General features: G+C 40.0%; 1 protein-coding gene across 1 annotated transcript; it reads left to right on the forward strand.

Annotated features, from left to right (window-relative positions):
* The first annotated feature begins 1520 nt into the window (after positions 1 to 1520).
* LOC139471342 (sodium- and chloride-dependent glycine transporter 1-like) lies at positions 1521 to 24157 on the forward strand. The gene is made up of 13 exons (XM_071253660.1): positions 1521 to 1641; positions 3420 to 3551; positions 6632 to 6941; positions 7470 to 7602; positions 12207 to 12341; positions 12534 to 12637; positions 15767 to 15891; positions 16644 to 16756; positions 19160 to 19291; positions 20066 to 20165; positions 20770 to 20870; positions 22865 to 23035; positions 24023 to 24157. Exons 1-13 carry the CDS (start codon positions 1521 to 1523, stop codon positions 24155 to 24157), a joined length of 1812 nt encoding a protein of 603 aa, XP_071109761.1.

The following is a 24157-nucleotide window of genomic DNA, read 5'->3' on the forward strand; positions in this document are numbered from 1 at the left end:
GCTGCTGAACCATTTGCCCGGCAGGTAGCCCCCACTGGCTGCGTCTTTAAACAGCTGAAGAATATCGCTACCTACCCACAGTTGACCCTGAAACACTGAAATGCCATTACAACTGGTGAGGAATGTGAACCACATGTGTAACTCTTCCTTGACCCAGTTGGTAATCCTAATGTGATGTTAAGGTTGCTTACCTTTGCTAAGCACGTCTATTAGCCTACGGCTGAATGCCCTTGCCATTGGTATAGCCCTGCACGTAAAGTTAAGCTTCACTATGAGAGACTGAAGTGCCCTTTACGTGACATTTATGTTACCTGTCGACAGTGGCTGAATTGTTGAATTATATCTGGCACACGCCACGGAGGAGGCGTATAGATTTGCCCTTGGGATAAGATAATTGGTGAATTAGACGGAAATCATCGGCATGCTTACCTGGATGTTGAACATGGCATGGCTACTTGTATGGCACCAGGCCTATTGGAAATTCTTGGAGGTTGTCTTGTGGGATGTCCTTGAATGGGCCCGACATCCTGCCCAGGTCGACTTCCTTTTGTAGCTTTTGTTTCAAGTAGCCCGCCATGCCTCGGTGCGTGGCTAATCACAAGTTTCTTTCAAGGCGGCTTGAAATAGCTTGTAATAGTTCTCGCGCTGGGAGGGTGGCGGGGGCAGAAGCGTCATCCCTCCTGAAATAGATCAAATACAAAAGAGTGATTTATATGTAGCATAAATCCATTTAGTATTTAGTACTAAATGCAATTACTCTATTGTCAGTGAGGAGTAGTCCGTCTATGTTCACGTCAACCGCCTGCCTCGTTAAAACGTTCTCGCCATCAGCTCTTACCTCCATGTTAGATTATAAACAAGTAGAATGTTGATCCGTCATTGTGACTAAAGTCAAAGCTTGAAGCTGCCGTCATGTCCTTGATGTTAAGTAGTTCACAGTGTAGACATCTATGTGTGGTAGACGACAGTTATCGGTGGGTAGTAGACAATGGTGGATGGTATCGATGGTAAGTTGTCGTCAGTGTGTGGTAGACATCAGTGTGCGGCAGACATCAGTTGTTGGTCAACCCAAAGACGTTTAACGTGGATATTTTAACAGGAAACACACTCAAAACCTATTGGGAACGTTAGTAATTTTAATTCGTTGAGAAAGCAGACACTGAATCTATGTATGTCGTTTTAAACAAGGTCATGTGTGGTGACCCCTTTTGAATATACATGTGTAAGTGTATCGGATTGGTGAATTCAGTGCACGACAACAGCCTGTCTGGTCATATGGTTCTCGCCTTCAGCCAATACCTGACAGTCAGTATATGACCTTGTAATTTGAAGACGTGTCATTGTGGCTGGATTCAAAGCACGAAACAGTCGTCACGTTCATGTGTTCTGGAAAATGGTTCACTGTTAACTATTGTTGTTGGTAAAGATTAAGACATAAGCGAATTGTGAAAAGAGAGAGGCAGATCACATGTTGACCATTGCCGTGTCTTCTTTCTGTTAAGCAGAAACAGTCAATAACAATGTCTGAACCCCGAGGGAACTGGTCCAACTGGCTGGAGTTCCTGTTCTCTGTGATCGGGTGTATGGTTGGCCTGGGAAATATATGGCGGTTCCCCTACATCTGCTTTCACAGTGGAGGTGGTGAGTGTCTGTGGTATTGAACCAACGCTGTTGCATTTGCATTAGCATTTGAACGATTGTTATAAATGTCATGTATGGTACCATATTGTTCACATTTTTAATCGAAATCTGGAACTTAGGAATGGGTCCCGGAATATGCTGTTGAGAATGAAATTATGGTGCACAAGATTATATAAGGTGTACAGGAGTGTTTACACGCCACGTAGATGCCGGGTCAGACTTGGTCTCCAGCTACAGCGGAGGTGGTGAGTGTGTTTGTTGTGGTACTGAATCAATACTGTCTAATGTTATGCATCAGACCAGTTGTTATAAATGTCATATTAGGTACCAACTATGTTTCCGTTTTTTTGTACACCAGGTGCTCACAATGTCCTGTATCACAGAAATAGGGCGACTATAGGACTATGATGCCTTTGTGGACATCGTGGCCTTGTACGTCCAAGGTTTATTAAATACACTGTTCAGAATCTGGTAAGGGAACATAATGTACAGTGTAGTTCACTGTAGTTCATAGGTCACGGAGAATTCAGCAACCTGTCGTGACCAGCTGGTCGTGAGTGGAGACGTGATTGGTTGGTTGGTCAGAATCTGTGACTTGGTGTAATGCGTGTCGTCGTACCCCGAGAACGTATGGCTCTACTCAGAATATCAATCCCTAGTCTGTCTGTTCAAGTTTAGATTAAAGGCCGCCGCGTATTCCTGGAATATTGCTGAGTCGGTACGAAACAAAGAAAAGAATACCCCTGATTTTATGTGAACAAAAGACAATCCTGAATCCATTTTCTTCATCTGTGGGATGCATACTCAAACAATGTGTTATTACAGATCTATCCCCATCCCATGTTTGCAATAATAACACAATGAGCATAACTTCTTTTAGTGGCATTTAGAAGTTGGTGTGATGAAGTAAGACGAGTTCTATGGATGAACAACTTCTTTATTACAGTTAGTGCGACGTTTCGGTGTAGATCCTAACACCTTTATCACTTGCTCACCCAAACTTCACAATGAGCATAAGCTTAGAATACACTAGAAGCTGCTGTTATGGCAAGAATTATAATGTAGTGTTTTGTTTGCTTTCTTTACCCCCTCCCCCTACGCACACACGCACACCCTCACCCATACCCACACCACCCCCACACACACACTTCCACATTCCACACTCGCACACATACATGCCAATAGTGGCGTAAAAGTCAGTCACACACACGAAACGTTAATTTTCACTTCCATACGACAGGTAAAGTTGATGTGTTATGTTAAACTGAAGCTGTTAATGAGAAAGCCCACCATCGTCTGTTTTAAAGTCTGTCTGTGATGTTTTACGTGCAGTCAAATCTCAATGCCCTTTTAAAGATGTGTGTTTACGAATTCGAGCAGCACAAGAATGATTATTGCCATAGTGAGTACGTGAGTGAGTTGGGTTTAACGCCGCTTTTAACAGTATTCCTGTCATATAACGGCGAGTCAGCTTGATGTGAGTGGAAAGCTCGAAGTGATGCAGGTCTCAGACGTTTACCACTTCGGTGAAACCCACGAGCACGGGTATGGTGCTGACAAACGTAGAAACATAATTCGGGGCGAACCGGGATTCGAACCATCAATCATAGGCTTCTGGCATGACCAAGGGACGCAATTCTGCACAGCGAATCGCGGCCCCCTATTGCCAAAGTGACAGATATGCACTTATATGTTATGCAAATAACAGAAGTTTTATATAATGCCAGAAACAGAAACAGTATCAAGAATGGTATTGTTTGTTTCATGTATGATCGCAGCTGCCTTCCTGATCCCCTACTTCCTGTCCATGTTTGTGTGCGGGATGCCCGCCATCTTGTTGGAGCTGATGTACTCTCAGTACTCCAACCTCGGACCCGGAAGAGTGTGGATTATCTGCCCTTTGTTTCAAGGTCAGTGTTCGTGTTTCGATGTTGTTCCTGTAATATGTGTCGTATTCTACCATGATTTGGGTGAAAACACCGGATCCTGCAAGGTCAAATAACACACCATGGTTTGCAATTGACCACTTGAGGGACGCATCACTGTACAGGGATAATGCTTATAAGTGAGTGAATAGGAGGTGTGAATGTAACGCCACAGCCACAATAATGGGTACTTTCAATGAAAGGACGAGCAACACTCCCCTCGATTTTCTTCAGTCCGTCTTTGTTACAATGCACACTGCACCAGTATTCCTCTGCTATGGGGGAAACAAGAGATACTCAGACACGCCGAGGGCCCGGGTTCGATTCGCCACATGTGAACAATATGGGAAGACCATTCCCGATGGCCGCCGTCGTGGCAATGCGTGAAGATTGTTAAGAGTAAAGCCTACTCACTCACTTCTACACGCATGCAGCGTCATGTTCTGTGGTTTGTGTGTGTATCTAGTTAACGCAATGTATAACTACCTTGACACCGCACCTGGGACATATAGTAGTGAGCGATCAAGAGCAAGCACCTGCTCCATCGATGTATAATGTATAATAATTGTTTTATTCACAAAAAGTGTTAGGCCGTAGGCCTATTACACAGAACTGTTTACAGAGAGAGGGAGAAAAAAAAAATTACCACTATTTTACATATATATCCATATCCATACACATTCATACACATACGCTTGCATATATATAAATAAATATTTAGACTGTATGTAATGACCGATGTCGAAAAGCTTTGTAAACGTAGACTTATTTTAAAGTTAGTGGATGATATAAGAGCATTAAATTTACTTTTAGAAGGGGTTGTAAAATATTTAGGAGGAATGTATTCAGCTCTTAAATCACTATAAGCATTGCATATAAGCACAAAATGATATTCGTCCTCAATAAAATTCTGGTTACAAATCAATGTAGGGTGACGCGCAATGAATCAGAGCCTGACCACCCACACCCTATTCTGACTCCGAATCCCGAAATATGCTATAATACCACAATGGTTATGACACATTTTTGTCCACACTGCCTCTGTGTTTCGGGCACAGGTTATGTCCCAATGTTGTCACCTGTAAACATACTTAATCCGTGTTCCTGCATCGATCATAGCCAATTGTCCTCATCTGTGTACATATTTTATCCGTGTTCCAGGCATCGAATATGGCCAATTGTCCTCATCTGTGTACATACTTTATCCGTGTTCCAGACATCGATTATGGCTAATTGTCCTCATCTGTGTACATATTTTATCCGTGTTCCAGATATAGATTATGGCCAAATGTCCTCATCTGTGTACATACTTTATCCGTGTTCCAGACATCGATTATGGCCAATTGTCCTTATCTGTGTACATACTTTATCCGTGTTCCAGGCATCGATTATGGCCAATTATCCTTATCTGTGTACATACTTTATCCGTGTTCCTGCATCGATTATGGCCAATTGTCCTTATCTGTGTACATACTTTATCCGTGTTCCAGACATCGATTATGGCCAATTGTCCTCATCTGTGTACATACTTTATCCGTGTTCCTGCATCGATTATGGCTAATTGTCCTTATCTGTGTACATACTTTATCTGTGTTCCAGGCATCGATTATGGCTAATTGTCCTTATCTGTGTACATATTTTATCCGTGTTCCTGCATCGATTATGGCTAATTGTCCTCATCTGTGTACATATTTTATCCGTGCTCCAGACATCGATTATGGCCAATTGTCATCTGTAAACATACTTTATCCGTGTTCCAGGCATCGCTTATGGCCAATTATCCTCATCTGGGTACATATTTTATCCGTGTTACTGCATCGATTTTGGCCAAATTTCCTCATCTGTGTACATATGTTATCCGTGTTCCAGACATGGATTATGGCCAAACGTCCTCATCTGTGTACATACTTTATCCGTGTTTCTGCATCGATTATGGCCAATTGTCCTCATCTGTGTACATACTTTATCCGTGTTCCAGGCATCGATTATGGCCAATTATCCTCATATGTATACATATTTTATCCGTGTTACTGCATCGATTATGGCCAATTATCCTCATCTGTGTACATACTTTATCCGTGTTCCAGACATCGATTATGGCCAATTGTACTCATCTGTGTAATACTTTATCCGTGTTTCTTCATCGATTATGGCCAATTGTCCTCATCTGTGTACATACTTTATCCGTGTTCCAGATATCGATTATGGCCAATTATCCTTATCTGTGTACATACTTTATCCGTGTTCCTGCATCGATTATGGCCAATTGTCCTTATCTGTGTACATACTTTATCCGTGTTCCAGACATCGATTATGGCCAATTATCCTCATCTGTGTACATACTTTATCCGTGTTCCTGCATCGATTATGGCTAATTGTCCTTATCTGTGTACATACTTTATCCGTGTTCCAGGCATCGATTATGGCTAATTGTCCTTATCTGTGTACATATTTTATCCGTGTTCCTGCATCGATTATGGCTAATTGTCCTCATCTGTGTACATATTTTATCCGTGCTCCAGACATCGATTATGGCCAATTGTCATCTGTAAACATACTTTATCCGTGTTCCAGGCATCGCTTATGGCCAATTATCCTCATCTGGGTACATATTTTATCCGTGTTACTGCATCGATTTTGGCCAAATTTCCTCATCTGTGTACATATGTTATCCGTGTTCCAGGCATCGATTATGGCCAATTATCCTCATATGTATACATATTTTATCCGTGTTACTGCATCGATTATGGCCAATTATCCTCATCTGTGTACATACTTTATCCGTGTTCCAGACATCGATTATGGCCAATTGTACTCATCTGTGTAATACTTTATCCGTGTTTCTTCATCGATTATGGCCAATTGTCCTCATCTGTGTACATACTTTATCCGTGTTCCAGATATCGATTTTGGCCAAATGTCCTCATCTGTGTACATACTTTATCCGTGTTTCAGACATCGGATATGTCCCAATGTCCTCACCTGTGTACATACTTTATCCGTGTTTCAGGCGTCGGTTATAACCCGTTGTCCCCACCAATGTACACACTTTATCTGTGTTCCAGGCATAGGTTACGGCATGGTTGTCCTTACTGCCATCATCAGCATCTATTACAACGTCATCCTCGCCTGGACCCTCTACTACCTCGTGGATTCATTCAGTACAGTCCTTCCTTGGAGCACGTGCGACAACGAGTGGAACACTGACCTTTGCCGTATCAGGACTGACAAGTCGAATTCATCATACTTGCCTCTACTTGGAAATGAAACTCTTGTAAATACTACATTATCAGAGCTTGGAACACCCAACATCCAAAATCCAATGTTGGTAAACATGACCAACCAGACAGTGACACCTTCTGAAGAGTATTGGAGGTGTGTGCCTTTTTGTAGTATGGGGCCGACCATACTGAAGATGTTTTAATGTAAATTGTCGGTTCCTTGATCATTTCTTCACCTCAGTGTAATATTCAGGGCTGTGTAGATTTGTCTAAACCAGTAAAATAAGATAACAACATGTTTTTGAATGAGTTGGAGAATACGATTTGTCCTAAGTGCTGCCTTAAAAATATTCTGTCTGAAACAATATACCCGGAAAGTAGTGTGCACATCTCCCTTACCCTGCATGTTTCTCTTCATGTGCAATCTCTTGCTATGTATCCTCCAATGTACCCCAATACCTGACGTCACGTTCACAACAAGATCAGGATACAAGAGAATGATGATCTAATTGTCTCCGCATTCAAAGTTGAAGGTGTTATCAGAGAGGCAAGAAAATTACGTATTTGTTCAGATACATATTATTGTGTCAGGTCAGAAGGATTACACGTTTTATTGTGTAGCCTAAAGAATTAGTACAGCTGTGATTTCAAAATGGCAAAATGTTTGATGTGTGTATTTCAGGCACCACGTGCTTCAGATGTCCTCGGGAATCGGAGAAATGGGAAGTATCCGGTGGCAGCTACTCCTGTGTTTACTGGGAGCCTGGCTAGCGGTGTTCCTCAGTCTTATAAAGGGCATCAAGTCCTCGGGCAAGGTATGATCATTACAGGAAGTGTATACTATGTCTGATGCGGTGGCAGTTACTCCTGTGTTTACTGGGAGCCTGGTTGATAGTGTTCCTCAGTCTTATAAAGGGCATCAAGTCCTCTGGGAAGGTATTGCCATTACAATAAGTGTACACTGTGTCTGATGCGGGACAGTCACGCCACATCATCTAAATCTAGTGAATCCGAAAATGTCCCGAGACAAATTCTCATTCTAGAAAAGGGCATCAGATCTTCTTATGAGGAGGAGAAAATGATACCGATTCTTCGGGGTTGATATTTTATACGCTATTGCATGACACGGGATGGGTTGTTGACACCATGTTATCTGTGATAAATTGTGAAAAGACCTTTTGTTTGCACTAGCATTAACACTGGTAAGTAGCTTACGTCTTTCCAGCAACTCTAACACGTTGTGCGACCCCCATCAGAAGTTATCTCAACACCGCGAAGGACATCTTAAACTAAAAACATCTTCTTGATACCAGAATGATATTCTTGTTAGTGGTGTAACAGCCTTATTCGGTATTCCCTTTCTACCAACAATTCTTCCTATACCAGATCTAGAGTGTCTCTATGTACATACGGGGCGGTCGGGTAGCCTAGTGGTTAAAGCGTTCGCTCGTCACGCCGAAGACCCGGGTTCGATTCCCGACATGGGTACAATATGTGAAGCCCATTTCTGGTGTCCCCCGCCGTGATATTGCTGGAATATTGCTAAAAGCGGCGTAAAACCATACTCACTCACTCACTCACTCTATGTACATACAACGGCAGGTTTACAGGGCTCAGTATATAGCGCAAATTTAGTTCCGGTGGTGGAGCATCGGGTCTCTCCCCAGGGTCAGATCACTGTAGAGTGTTCTCATTCTAGGAATAACTTACTCCCTTAGGATCTTAGCACTCACCGTTTGCAGAATGAAACCACTCCCAACGATGAAAACACTCCCTTTATACTTTCTTGTCACTGAATTGGGGATAAGCTGTGCCCTACAGACAGTTTAAACACTTTATGATTTAACACCAAAAATGATCCTAACTTAAAAGCTCTATTAAATATTTATTTCCGACTCATCCATTGTTTCTAATGTTTGATATATACAAAACATTTTACTGATATAACCGTACAATTCCAGCTACGCACTTCTGCTCTTGTATTAAACAATTGGGAGAGAAGCAGAAAAAAACATAGTGAGAATGTAATGCAGGGATAAATGAAGGTTAATAGAAATTGTATCTGATATATATGCAAGTAATATTTATATATATTACTTGCATATATATTAGTTACAATTTCACAATGATAACTGGTCAAATTGTTAAAAGTTTAGGATTGTGAAGTTTTTAATTTGGTTCAGTATATATATATATATATATATATATATATATATATATACTGAACCAAATTAAAAACTTCACAATCCTAAAATTTTAACATATATATATATATATATATATATATATATATATATATATATATATATATATATATATATATATATATATTCAATTGGACAAAAAAATCCAATTTGTTATAATGCTTTTTATGCAACTAACATTTCTAAGTAATGAATCCTTTTCTTTATATCCCTGTGCTGGAAGTATATCAACCCGTGTATAACCCTGTAAGAATACTTTGGTAGACGTTTCATTTCTGAACCAGTATGTCGATGTAACAATATAAAATACACAACATTATTGAAACCGTGTTCAACAAAATCAAAATGCTTTAGCACAAATATATATTTTCCGCTCAGAACAATTTCTCTGTGGGTATCTCTACGAGATGTAACGTATTCGACTTCTTGTAATCCTGCAGTTGAATGGTATGATTTGTGAGAGGTTTATTGTACATCTAAGATTTGGTGAAGACAGCTCGCATCAAAACAAAATATAAGAGAAGGGCTTGTGGTGTTTTGAAAAGGAAGTGTGGAAGTCACTTTACACCAATATTTCCTGCCTAGTTGAGATCATTAGATGGTAACTCTATTTCTCGAACAATAACATATACAGGGCATATAATTGGGCATTGATTGTCCGTGTTATGAATCGTCTTGTGAGACTTAAAAGTATTTATAGTGCGAGTCCACTTGTCATAATAGTTAACAGATGTGTGCAGTAATGCATAAATTGTAATCATTTGTTATGGTCGGTATTTCATCGTAGAAACTGTTTAAACCAGAAAATCATGGCAGTTAATGTTAATATATATTCATACAAATATAATATATGTAACTAAACCGCCATTGCAAAAAAATGAAACATATTGTATGAAACGAATAATAATAATATTGATTAGGAAAATATAAATATTGCATGTACTGTAAACGATATGATTCCGAAAGGTGAACAGCTGAAGGAACAAGATTAAAAAAAAGTGAGGTTAATGAATTTATTTTTTATATCTTTTTAATTATTACATTTCTCATTATATTTACATTTCAATGTAAAATACATAGAGTGTGCATGAATTAATTGTTTCATTTAGCATAACTATCACAGCGAGATATAGTTTATTCCATATAGGCCAAGGGCGAAATTAAAAAATAGATACAAAAATACATTATGTTTGTAGCATGGACAGATCATATATCATAGTTTATACTGGGTTTCTAAATAATACATGTAAAGAAGACCAGAAGGCATGGAAACTTGCATAATTACAATTTGAATATTTTGTATTTTCATAACAGCTAAGTATTTCTGTTTGAATTTGCAAAAGATTTGTCTTACTTTTTTCTATTAAATGTGTAAAGCATAGATTTTATTGCCATAATTACTGCATTGACTGAATTGTATTTCTTCTCTTTAAATCCAAACAGTATGTGTTCATTACTAAAATTAGCTGTGCCTTCTGTATAGTTTCCAATCAATCTAATTAAAATCAGATCTTTGTTTTCGCTGCCGCTAAACAAAGATCTGAGGACATCCCATTACGGGTCACGTCAGACCGACCTTTCGCGAACTCACCAATGAAATTACTGACAAGAAGTTGATATTAGCCAATCAGAAGGCAGCTTCCTCATGCTTTACGGCACTAATTTCAAATTGGCGACTACGCTTCGAAACATATTTTGACAAGCTCTCGCTTAAAAATTTGAAACCTGAACAAAAGAACATTCTCGAAAGACTAATTTATGATCTAGATTGTATAGATTCAGTCGTTAAGCCCGTAACTATCGTTCGGAATATCCCGTTTTAAAGTTTTCGAGGCTGCATGATTAGAAATCACATTCCGACTGTCACTTTCATGATCTGGTAAGCGACGCTCTGATTGGTAAATCAGATGGGATGTCCTCAGATCTTTGTTTAGCGGTAGCGAGAACTAAGATCTGATTTTAATGAGATTGGTTTCAAATCAAATCTGAAAGTTTCATCCTCATATCAGCAGTATAGTGACATTTACATAATACATAAGTAATTGTGTGTGTTAGTTCATACATAATGAACAAACTTGTGATTCAACATATCCAGTTTTAATAAATTTCAGCTAGTACTTAAACTATTATGTATAACTTTAAACTGAAACCATCTTATTTCATTACTTTGCGTGCATGTCTTAAATCAAATGAAATAAAATTGAAATTAAAATAACATAAATAATAAAGTGCAATTTTTCGTTAGTGTCCATACCTTATTTATTTCGCTAAAGTTCATCAAGACAGTTTTTAGGCCTATTAATGACAAAGATATGAAATATATGTGGTGTCATAGGCGTCTCAAAACCGGCATGCATGAAACTGTAAACACTGTCTGACATGGCAGAAAGTTCACTTCGGCGTTCGTGTTTGTGTATTTTCCAAAACATTCTATCGATTCTAGGGTTATCGGCGACGTTTCAAAATGATCGTTGGTTATTTGCCAAAAAAACAGATACCCATGATCATCAGTATATTGATATGCTATACATGCTATATTTCAAATGCAATTCTCCGATCCTGAGGGGGATTTATATCCTGAAGGAAGTGTTTTGATCCTGAGAGGAGGTGTAGTTTCACTCTACAGTGCGTGCAGGTTAGTTATGTTAGGGGTAGTGTGGGTACCTCTAACCTTGGCCCTTGGACGCACTTTCCGTTCAAGCACCTCTTGACGTTCAATAGGCTTAGGTAAACCATTCCCATCAAACACGCCTTCAGGATCCTTAGGGTTGGTCATATATTGCCCAAGAAGACGAACAGCAGCATGTTTAGTCAAAGAAAGACTTTTTTGGTTGTAAAACCTTAATTTAAAAGAGATCCAAGCATTGCTCCATTTGCATGTTATATTAGGACAATTCTTCTATTTTTACTATTTTATAAATATTACGACCTTGTAACTACTGAGCAAGTGTCCTTCGGCTGTTGAAGATACAAAGGGTGATTGTTCGTAGTGTAAGCTTTGTGAAACAACTTTCAAAGTAACGGTTATCGAGATAGCTTTCATGAAACCAGTTGCTATGGAACGGCTTTGAATGCGTAGTACATCTCCATCTGATAATGTAAAGTTAGGTTTTTCTCCAACATCGTGCTGCCATTGCGTGATGTAACTGAAAGAGTTACATGAACACACTCAGTGTATTTAACGTTATTTCTTACTATTGTTATATTTTTTTCAGGTTGTGTACGTAGCAGCCACCGTTCCGTATCTGATTCTGATAGCTCTGCTTGTGCGTGGATTATTACTTCCGGGAGCAGTAGAAGGAATAAAGTTTTATGCTATACCACAGTGGACTAAACTACTGGATGCGAAGGTCTTGTTTTATAGCAAATTAATTTCATTCCATCTAGTCAATGTTTTATATGTGAATCAGTATAGATTTATATTCTATCAGTCTAGCTCTAACTGTAACCGACACCATAAACAACACCTTCTCCAATTCTCTCAGCGATTCGCATCCTCGGTTCGATATAAAAGATATTAACTATTGATGTCTATTCCCCAGGTATGGCGTAATGCTGCTTCCCAGGTATTTTTTTCTGCGGGTATTGGCTGGGGAGGAATAGCGACCCTGGCTAGCTACAACAAATTTCACAATAATTGTTACAGGTACGAATTATGTATTGTTATATTGATTATTGCCTATTGATATCACTGACGTAGCTTGTTATTGGGGATCTTTTTGCCTTGTGTAGGCGTGGTCCCGTTTGCGTCGTCACAATGACCAAGATAATGGGGGAATTAAGTTGGTAGAGCTGATTACTCGGGTATCACCTTAAAACAGAGAGAGGTGAGGTGAGGTGAAATGGGGTTTAACGTCGCGTCCAAGACTATTGCACGTACATAGCGACGTGCTTGTACGTGTGTTTGTGTGGCTGCTTGTACTAGTCCGGACTGATGCCGATTTATAGTGCTAGCTCACTGAGATACCATGCAGACAGGGTAACAACAAGTACCATCTTTTAACGTCTTTTGGTATGACACGATCGGGGATGCTCTCCGGGCGGATGCTCTACCACTAGACCACGGAGGCGATCTAAAACAGAGAGAAGGCTGCTGAGTCCCTTTACGTCTTTATTCGTGGCAGAGTGAAATTTCATATATAGAGAGAGATATTTAAACAATATTACATTACAAGTCAATGCAGTCAATGACTTGTTACATTAAATATATAATTGACAACCATACATGAATTGATAGCCACTGGTTTGAACTTTCTTAACAGGATTGTTCTAATAAATAAGGTACAAAAAACGAATTGTGAATAACAATGGACTGGGAAGTATTTTATGCTAAGACATTTCATACAGGAACTGTTAACATTTACATTTACGGCATTCTAGCGTTACTGGTGTATTTTACATACAAATGTATTTAACATACTGTATAATTGCAATGCCGTAAGGAAACGCTAAATCTCTGTCTCAAAGAGTATCCATAATCCTTTATAAATTAAATAAGTACATTCTTTATATTCACAGAATATTTGAGACCAGTGGAATTAATGCCATGTGCATTCTCAAACACTGAAAGGATTTGCTCGATTTTTTGGCAAAGCAGACACAATTTTTGCAATCACAGAAAAAAAGGAAGCTCATTTATGTCAAAACATAACATAACATAACCACTCTGCCACACGACAAACTTAAGCAAATACTTCATTCCTAGATTTTGTCGGAAAATCGAGACTGGTTCTTCTCTCGCTTTGACATTTCATATTTCCGTAACGTGATGATCCTGCATTGTAGCTATAGTAACACCTCGATCTTCAGAGGTTCAGGATAATTTGTAAAAAATGGAACATTGGTTAGAAAATGCCGGACTCCTCATTGCTAAAATCTTTATGAAATATGGAGGAAACACTTTTGGGCAAGGAACAGGGATCCCCGTGGGCACCAACTATAGTCCCCATCTTGCTGATCTGTTTCTATATGAATATGATTCTGATTTTGTTCTCGGATTGGCAATAGCAAACGAAGGGAATTTAGCCGAAAAGTTTCAGTTAAGCTTCATGTATAGCCATGATATGATATCTTTTAATAATGGTCTGATTCCCTTCCACTGCTTTACCCACCTGAACTAGCAATAAAAGGGATTTGTGAAACCGACTTAATTAAATATACTGATCAACGAAAGTTCCTGTGACATTTTTACCAAATCTGAAACAAATTCGGTTTGCAACAGATGAAAGATAAGTGTTCAAATGGTTTAAGTTGAAAATGCGTGATTTCATGAAACATGAACATGCCATAATGTCAATTTACAAACCAATAGCATGTGTGTCCACTTCTGGTTGCGATGCAAGCAATACATCTTCGGCTCATGGAACGGACCAGGCGTCGCGCGAAGTCCTGTGGGATTTCTGTCCATATCTGTTGGAGCATGTTTCGAAGTTCCCGGAGTGTCTGTGGAACACGTGGTTGACGTTGAAGGCGCCGATCCATCTCCTCCCACATGTGCTCGATTGGTGAGAGATCAGGGGAGTGGACCGGCCAGGGGATGACATTCACGTTGTTTTGTTGAAGAGAATCCTGAGCAATATGAGGCCGGGCGTTGTCATGTTGAAAGGTAATGCCTGGGCCATGACGACACAAAAACGGTAGAACAACAGGGCTGATGATCTCGTCGCGGTAGCGCTGCCCATTGAGATTTCCCTCTACCACTATCAAACGAGTCCTCTGCCTTGCTGTAATCCCACCCATACCATATGCTGCCGCCCCGAACCGATACTCTTCCATGACACAATGATTGACGTAACGTTCACCTCGACGTCGGTACACTCGAATCCGTCCATGGCTGTGGCTGAGGTGAAAACGAGACTCGTCAGTGAATAGACCTCGTCTCCACTGCATGGCTGTCCAGCGTAGACGCTGTCTGCGCCACTGTAGACGTGCTTGGCTGTGGTTTCCTGTCAAAATGGGACGTCTGGCTGGTCTTCTTGCGACAATCCCTGCACATCTTAGGCGATAACGTACGGTTTGTGAAGATATTCGTCGAAGGCCAGGGATGCTTCTTGCAGTGACTGTTGCTGGCTGGAATCGATTTCGTAGATGTGTTGTTCGAATCCAGTTGTCTTGTCGATTATTGGTTTCGCGTGGCCTGCCACTCCGAGGATGGATGCATTCGTCTGTTGCCAACGTTGCCATAAACACCAAATGGTGTTTCTGTGGACGTTAAATTGCCTTGCAACATCACGTTGACTCGATCCTGCCTCAAACATACCAATACCTCGCAGTGGCTCATTTTCGGAAAGGCGTGGCATTTCGTAATGTTATATAATTGCGTAATTTTGTTGTTTTTCTGAGTGGTTGTTGTCAGCACGATGCTAAACAATGCATATGGAATCCCGTCAACGCTCATGTTTTTATATCCATTCTTGGTTAGTGAAATGCATGGGGCTTGCATCAAAGTCAACTTTCGCATGGAATGCATGCTTTTCTGTAGCAGTTGCGTTTTTGTGACTTGATTCCATACATGTACTACAATATTGAAAACCAAACTTTACTTGTTTGAAAAATACATTAAAATATTGGTGTCACAGGAACTTTTGTTGTTGAGTATATCTAACTATGTCATGAAGAAAATACGAATTATACAACCCACCAGCCTTGCATTGTATGGTGAATAGGGAAGGGGGGAGTACAAGTTACAGAAAAACGCCAATTTTCCAACGATGGTACTTTGGAGATTCACATTATTGAGATGCCAATTTAATTGAACAATTTGCTTCTGTCCCAGAGATGCTCTTGTGCTCCCTGTGTTGGACTGTCTCACCAGCTGGTTTGCAGGATTCATCATCTTCGTGTTTTTGGGCTTCATGGCCAACCAATCCAACCTGCCCATCTCGGAGGTCGTCAAAGAAGGTGGGGGGGGGGGGGGGGGGGGGTATTCTTAATGCTGAAGTTATCATGACGAGGGCAATGTTCATATCTCAACGACATACATCCCCAGCGGAGAAACTAATTGTACTTAGAGTTTAGACAAATGTTTAAATATTAGCTCCACCAGAATGTTCTTGTTGATCATTACAGAGTGCGTTCCATGTCCTTCTATGTGTAGCGAACAGCTGAAAGCTATGATCCCCTTGTAATAAAATTATTCCGCTGACACGAAATGTTCACTATATACTTGTAGATGAGCATTCTATTCGTGAAACTCGTGAGTGAGTGAGTGAGTTGGGTTTTACGCCGCTTTTTACAGTATTCCAGTTATATCACGGCGTGTCAGCTTAATGTGGGAGGAAAGCCCGAAGTGATGCAGGTCTCAGACGTTTACCACTTCGGTGAAACTCACAAGCACGGGTATGGTGCTGACAAACCTAGAAACATAATCGGGGCGAACCTGGATTCGAACCCACAATCATAGGTTTCTGGCGTGCCCAAGGGACGCAACTCTGAACAGCGAATCGGCGCCTTAGACGACTGGGCCACCCGTGCCCCCCTGAAACCCGTGTATTTGGCTGGATGTGTTTTCTAAAACAGATCAAAGCCGTTTGACAGTACAGTAATATGGAACAGTTGCGAGAGTAGGGCCTGGTTTCATGTCGTTGTTTGTTTTTGCTTTATCCTGATATAGTCCTCCTCTCTTTGGTTCTCATGCATTTCGTATTTTCTAGGACCTGGTCTTGCGTTCATGGCGTATCCCGATGCTGTAACGACAATGCCGTTGCCGCAGTTGTGGGCCTGTCTCTTCTTCCTGATGCTGTTTACAGTAGGACTTGACAGCCAGGTATACTTCTTTGATAGGCATTTAGAAGTTGGAGTACTAAGTAAGGATAAGAATTTATGGATGAACAACTTCTTTATTACAATTAAGAGCGACGTTTCGGTGTAGGTTCTAACACCGTCATCAAGCAAGCTATCACTTGAAACGTCGCTCTTAATTGTAATAAAGAAGTTGTTCATCCATAATTTTTTATCCTTACTTAGCCAGGTATACATTGTATGGCTTCTTTTATGTCTTTGGCGACGTCGGACATTCTTACAGTGATTAAGTTATGGCCCATCTAGTTTTAGCTCTCCTGCCAAGTGAGCTTATTTCTAGACTTGTTTGTCTGTCGCCCGTCACTCGTTGTCAGTCATAAACATCTTCTCTTCAAAAAACACGTGGCCAAAGCTCAAACTGTCGGTGGTCATATTAAAACCCCTATTTATGGCCATAACTCAGTCATTTTGTTTAAAAATGGAATGAAATTTGGTACATAGTAGTTTTGAACCAAACTGAAAGTTGAAACCTTTAATGGCCGTTTATGTTCAAAATTTAAAGAAATCTGGTATGTGTGTAGTAAATAGTGAGACTCTACATGTATAATTCAGTTTCCTCGATATCTTAATGTTGACATTGTTTTGACCATGCATATCGACCAAAAGTGTATTATCTCTTTCAAGTTCCTCTTTTCTATAATGGCAGACCGAGAAACTGAAATTATCATGACAACATATTTTGGTTCAAATTATTTAAGTATCCGTTTTTAGTCCTCAGTTATTATGCAGAATCAGAATATGTAAATATCAATGCTAAAACCAATGTATTACAAGTATGTGTCTTCCTGACATTATAAACTGTTGTCTACATATTTATGCAGGTGACCTTCAGTGCCCATGACATTACTATTCATTTTTAAAGAACGACGAAAGCCTTGATTTGTTCAACAGAAGTGGAGGATGTTTCCACATAAAATAACTCAAATAGATTGTTTTACAATGTAAATCATATCTTGAAATTATCGTTTATGAACAATAACGTGTGATTGATATATCAATGTTAAATAAATCAATTACTCAATACAATACTTGTAAACAAACAATATATCCTAAAAAAATGGACATGTGCAAACCATAAATCAGTTGGGAATAAACTTGGTGCATCGTTGCAATTATTGTTGTCAATCAAACCCCACAAACAATTGAACAATCTTCTTTTAACGAAAGTGATTATGTAGTTTGATATAGCAACAGTTCATGTATCATATCAATCAGTATCTCACAACAGCCTAGAAACGTTTGTAATTGTTTTATCAAATCCATTTCCAATTGCATCCTTTCTTTTGCCCTGCAGTATATATATATATATATACTGAAAACTGCTTGATCACTGCATGGAATGTGCAATAGTTATACATAGAAAATAATTCTGCTACGGTTATAGCGAACTCAAAGGGACCACACATTTTAATTCGTTATAACCGTAGTTCGTTATAAGCACATATACAGTATGTATACAGCAAATGACCGGGACCATAAAACCAGTTCGTTATATCCACCAGTTCGTTATACGCGTGTTCGTTACAAACGTAGTATCTCGTAATATGTGCAGCCAGCTTGCTCATTTCACGCAATAGACAGGTAATTGCCCTGCCCAAAGCACGCAATTAAAATTGGTATTGATTTAATGTTTTGTCTTTAATAAAGTAAACTTTATTATTAAGTGAATAAACTTTTATAAATAACCAGCAAACAAATATGTGATCTTAAGCTATTTGGAGCGCATTAAAGTCTACATTTCGTCAGACTATTATATTCGAGCCGTATTGTATTGGTGTTTTACAGTAGTTAAAAAACATATACAGTAAACTACGGTTGTAACGAACTCAAAGGGACTTCTAATTTTAGTTCGTTATAACCGTAATTCGTTATAAGCATATATACAACATAACTACAGCATATAGTCGGGACTAAAAAGTTAGTTCAATATATCCGTTAGTTCGTTATAAGCGTGTTCGTTATAACCGTAGTTTACTGAAAATAGTAATTTATGATTCATGATGATGCATCCGTGTGTGAAAACAAATAATTGAGCATATCTTTGTAAAATAACTCGGTGAATAGATCCATATAAAATAACTTGGTCCTTTAGACTTCTTTGAATAAGATTTTAAAACTCATACACATCACTGTCCATTGCATGCATTGGGCAAGCTGTATTGCCCAATTGGGCAAACGGCCTGTCAACTGCAGGCAATGGGCAATTGCACATATGGGTGTAACATATATATTTTTCGTGTTAGTCAACTTCAAAGTAGCTCCAAGGGATTTGAACCCCTTCTACTCGCTCACTGTAAACACACTTTGACGCGCAGCACGAATAAACAGGGCATCTTTAAACACAATGCTTCAATACAATCCCTGTCAGTTCGTCCACGTCCAGACGATCGTCAGCGCCATCACAGACGCCTTCCCAAGATCCCTCGGGCGCCGGAAGCTCCTGGTCACAGCTGGCGTGTGTTTGATTGGGTTTATTCTGGGGCTGTCGTGCGTTACTCAAGTATGTACAGAGATATACTTCTATATTTGTCAGACAATCGCACCGCGTGTTGCCATGTACACGTGACCCGGGAAGATTTCAGGGTAGAATAGGTCTTCAGCAACCCATGCTTGCCGTAAAAGGCGACTATGCTTGTCGTAAAAGGCGACTAACAGGATCGGGTTGTCAGGCTCGCTGACGTGGTTGATACATGTCATCGAATCCCAATTGTGCGGATCGATGCTCATGATGTCAATCACTGGATTGTCTGGTCCAGACTCGATTATTTACAGACCGCCGTCATAAAGCTGGAGTATTGCTGAGTGCGGCGTTAAACAACAAACAAATCCCATGTACACGTGCTTCCTCACCATGAAGAGTTGCCTCACTTAATCGGGCACATTCACCCTTGACATAATACTGTTCAATACGGGTTAAACACGGCACACTCACCCCATCGTGAATTATATCTATGTGGTTATATATTACTCTAGTGGTTTAAAGTGGTTTAAAGGAGATTGTTTTGTCGAACTAAAGATGTCAATTCTTTTGCGTCATGTCATGTATACCAATCTTAGACCTTCACTCCTTAAGAGCATATGCTTGTTTTACATGGTTCAGACTCTTAAGAAAGATAATCACAGGTTTCCAGCGTGCCCAAGGGACGCAACTCTGCACAGCGAATCGCGGCGACTTAGACGGCTGGGCCACCCATCATAGTCCCTCATTACTTGAATCAAATACAAATTACATCACCTGCGGTCTCTTACCTCGCTTGCTATGTTATCCCTACAGGGAGGTATCTACGTGCTGACACTGATGGACTGGTACATCGGGAGTATATCAGTGATGGTGTTGGCGATGTCGGAAATGTTGGTTCTAGCGTGGGTATATGGTACGTCAGTCTGCCAGGGCTAAATTAGTCATCATCATTCCCCTCGGGGTTCATTAAAGAGGTAAACGTCTCGGACCTGCGTTACTTCGGCTTTTCCTCCCACTGAAATACAATTCAAAGCGGCGTCAAATCAATGTAATTTACTCATTCTGCCATTACAATCTACACATATACAACTATATGACCTATGGTTATACCATGTATTCATGTGAAATAAGAAGTATTAATCAGTCGAGTGACAATGTTCAGTAAGAGCTCAGATCACTTTAAATATAGTACACAACGTGTGGTATATGAATATGATGATTGCTGCCCTTGTATCTCAAAGACAGACAACGATGTTTACTCTACTGAAATACTTTGTCTTAAGTCCCTTTACGTATTCAAGCGCTGACATGCCCCATGTCTATAATACTATCAACCTGAATGTTTCCTTTCCTTGTATACACGTCACGTTTACCGTTTGTTTCATGATTTACGCCTCATCGGCAACATTCGAGTTATATGACGGTGGTCTGGTAATAATCGAGTCATGCCAAACAAACCGGTGAAGGACAGGGTATCAACTGTGTCACCATGACCGAAACCATCTTCTTGTATGCAGGTGTAAATCGCCTGTATGATGATCTGACGATGATGATTGGATACCGAGTGTCTCCTGTATGGAAGCCCATGTGGCTCGTCGTCACTCCTCTGTTCGTCTTCGTGAGTACTCTTGACGGCTGACCACCATTGGGGCTGCTTAATGTGTTTGCCCAAATTTGAACTCTGGTCTGCTATTGGTTGCTTCAACCACGCGTTTATGACAGATGTTATAGACTTCAGATACAGTATTTATCCCTATGGAGTACTTTCGAAGGGCAGGATCTCAATTGCTTCTCTGTTACTGCATAGCTTCTGTACAAGGCTCAGATCAGTGGGGGTCATATTTAGAAAGAATGTTCAAATTTCGGATTATGCCATGAACAATCTGATTCATTTCCAATCACTTATGTCAGACTCTTAATAATCAACTCAATACTAGTACCTGGCATGTGTCATGATTGTGTCAAATGTCAAAGTCATTTTCGAGGTTATTCACTCATGAAATGATTTGTAGATACTTGCATTCAGGAACTACTGCTGTTCCTCTATTGAACATCTTGAACACCATTGGTTGACCCCACCATGTGACAATTCAATGCAGACAATGGAAAACCCATTCATTAGGGTTTTGTCAAATTAAATGACAGTGATCTGGCGCCACCATTTTTTAAGCAAACGCAAGTGATACGAGAGGTGGAATCTGATTGGTCCATCGGAGAGGCTTATACGGGACAGAATTGGTGATAGCCACTGGTGGCGCAACGACCGAGCCCAGTTATTCCAGCCTCGTTCGGCAAGCGTAGAAACTGGACTTTTAAAGTCAGTTAACTCCCTTGCCTCGGGAAGATGGCTGGAAAACAAGATGGAGTCCCCAAGTGGAAATCCCCTGTTTGCCTATCATTCTGAAGACAAATTGTTATACAGGAGCAAACGTCTCTTGGCGGGGTCGTTATGCCAAAAGAGGGTCCCGTCTTGGTTTTCACATAATTATCTTGCCAAGTGCATCATTTGTATACTGTCAGCATGGTATGATGAGTTCATCTTTGTAAAGGGTTGCAACAAGTAAGGTTATCGCATGTGACTGAACGACGTTAAAGGTCAAGGTCAACGTGTGAAGTAGACGTCCCATAAAGCGAGTATATACAGCTTGAACTTGATAAAACGTCATGGTATTGACTGTCAAAGTAATTAAACCGGTAGTGTCTCTGTTATTAATTTAGCTACGGGCATGGATTATGTTTCAAGGTTGTACTGCTTTGGGCATTTGTATTGCCAAACCCGAAGTGATAGTTAACAATCCGGAGTGATGCCAACTTTGATTAATAAGGTAGACAGAGGCATTGAACTTTTGTTTCCAAGTCGGGCATGTGTTTCGCTGAACCAGAAGGGATGCCATTAAAACGGAAGTACTTCTAACGTTGTTTGTAAGATATCTAGAAATGATTTTCTGTTTCGAAGTTGTAGTGACCAGGGCATGTTTTCCCAAACCGGAAGTAGTGTTATTAAACTTGAATTTTGTAATCAGTGTAAACCAGATCTTATTGAAGATAAATATTACTTCTTGTTAATATGCCATAAATATGAAAACTCAAGAAATATATACTTAAAAATACTTATGTTAATCCAAGTGTCCGTAAATTTGTCACGCTAATGTCTTTAGTTAACATTGATGATATACGAAATTTGTCCATGTCAATTAGTGTATGTTGTACACAACCGCTTCCTAAATGCGGTATATCATGGGCCTGTGGCCTCACAGTTTGGTATGAATATAGTATCTATATATCTATAACTGGAAGTTCTTATAACTTTCATAATGAGGTAGCTAGAGGCTTGTGTTGCATTGCGCATCTGTCAGTTCAAACGTCACTTGGTGTGGTTCAGTTCAAATGGTTCATGATAGATGTTTCTGAAGGGAAGGAAAGTTGCTTCTACTGTTGCATGTAATGGAAACTTTCCAGTTGGTTGTTGGCTTTGTTCCATGAATAGATATGTAGCAAATAAAGTTGAGTATCTTTTAGACAAAATAATTGCATCGTACTTTCGCACTTTCTATTCTGCTGCTCTCTCTGATTGAAGTAAAGAAATATACTATATCATTATTTCGTACTCAGATATTGCTTATTGCGGGAATTACCAACATGTCCCCAGTAGCGCTTGGTGGGAAGAGTTACCCTTATTGGGCACAGGCGATTGGTTGGTTTATAGCCACGTGTCCTCTACTGCCAATCCCGGTGGGCATGGTGCTTGCCATTTGGAAGGAAAAAGATGGCTCGTTGAAAGAGGTCAGTACGAAAAGGAAAATTCTTGCCTAGAAATTACAAGGAGGTAATCTTTTCACTGACATGCGAAATAAAGAACATTCAGATCATGTAAAAAAGCGCCAAAGTTTTCTTACTGGTGACTTTGCCTTCTTAAGGGGAACATAATCCCAGTAAATAACCCGTCACAGAGACCTACAGCCACTAGCAAATATTGTTTTACGACGCTTTTAGCAGTATTCCAGCCATATCACAGTCTGGGACACCAGGTCCCACTTGCAGAGAACAATCTTAGTTACAATCGATCTTAGTCGGCTACAATCAACTTTACAATCACCATACAATTGTTCTATTCCACTTGCACAAACCCAGCGTAGCGCGATTGTAAGAGGGCTTGGAGTTAAGATCGCGATCTTATCTAAGATTGAAATCTTCAACGGTGGAGGTACGAATATTTGCAAGTGGATGACGATTGTAGCCAAGGCCTAAGATCGCGATCTTAAGGATTTACAATAATTGAAGCGCTAAGATCGCTTTGTGCAAGTGGACCCAGAAATGGGCTTCACACATTGTACCCATATAAGGAATCGAACACCGGCCCTTCTGAGTGATGTGCGAAACCTTTCACCACTAGGCTACCCCACCGTCCTCAAGCTGGTTAAAGGTAGTCCTGATAGTATACGTTGTAAGTCAGCTCAGGGAGACACAAATTTACATTCGTAATTGCTGGAATACGTTTGGAACAATAACCTATCAACAAGAAAACATCAACTAAATATTTATCCGCCCGATGTCCTGAAAAATATGTGTGTTAAAAATATGGCTAGTCCTTCCGCTAAAGTAAATGTATTTTATAGCAGTAACAGCAATGTGTTGTCTCAAACAACTCCTACTTCCTGAATCTAAAATGGTGAATATATTTACAGGTTATCTTTATATGAAACAAATTTGCGCTTTGTTTTTTAATCGTGTATGCCATTATGGTGATAACATTACCGAGTATGTTTACAGAGGCTTATCCAAGCAACCAAACCCAGGAAGGAATGGCGGCCAGCACTCGGTGTCGATACTGGACATGGGAAGAACGAGATGGACACGAAGACAAGAGAAATGCTGCTCAGTGATGACCATAGTTACGTGAAGTGA

Source organism: Haliotis cracherodii, unplaced genomic scaffold, assembly GCF_022045235.1.
Source record: "Haliotis cracherodii isolate W230 unplaced genomic scaffold, xgHalCrac1.p SCAF_22, whole genome shotgun sequence".
Lineage (NCBI taxonomy): Eukaryota > Metazoa > Mollusca > Gastropoda > Lepetellida > Haliotidae > Haliotis > Haliotis cracherodii.

What these genes read in the sequence shown, in the direction of transcription:
- LOC139471342 (XM_071253660.1), top strand. Translation starts at nt 1,521, where the DNA reads ATGTCTGAACCCCGAGGGAACTGGTCCAACTGGCTGGAGTTCCTGTTC. An exon ending in CTGCTTTCACAGTGGAGGTG is followed by an intron (nt 1,642 to 3,419) that starts GTGAGTGTCTGT and finishes GTATGATCGCAG; the next exon opens with CTGCCTTCCTGATCCCCTAC. An exon ending in CTAAACTACTGGATGCGAAG is followed by an intron (nt 12,342 to 12,533) that starts GTCTTGTTTTAT and finishes TCTATTCCCCAG; the next exon opens with GTATGGCGTAATGCTGCTTC.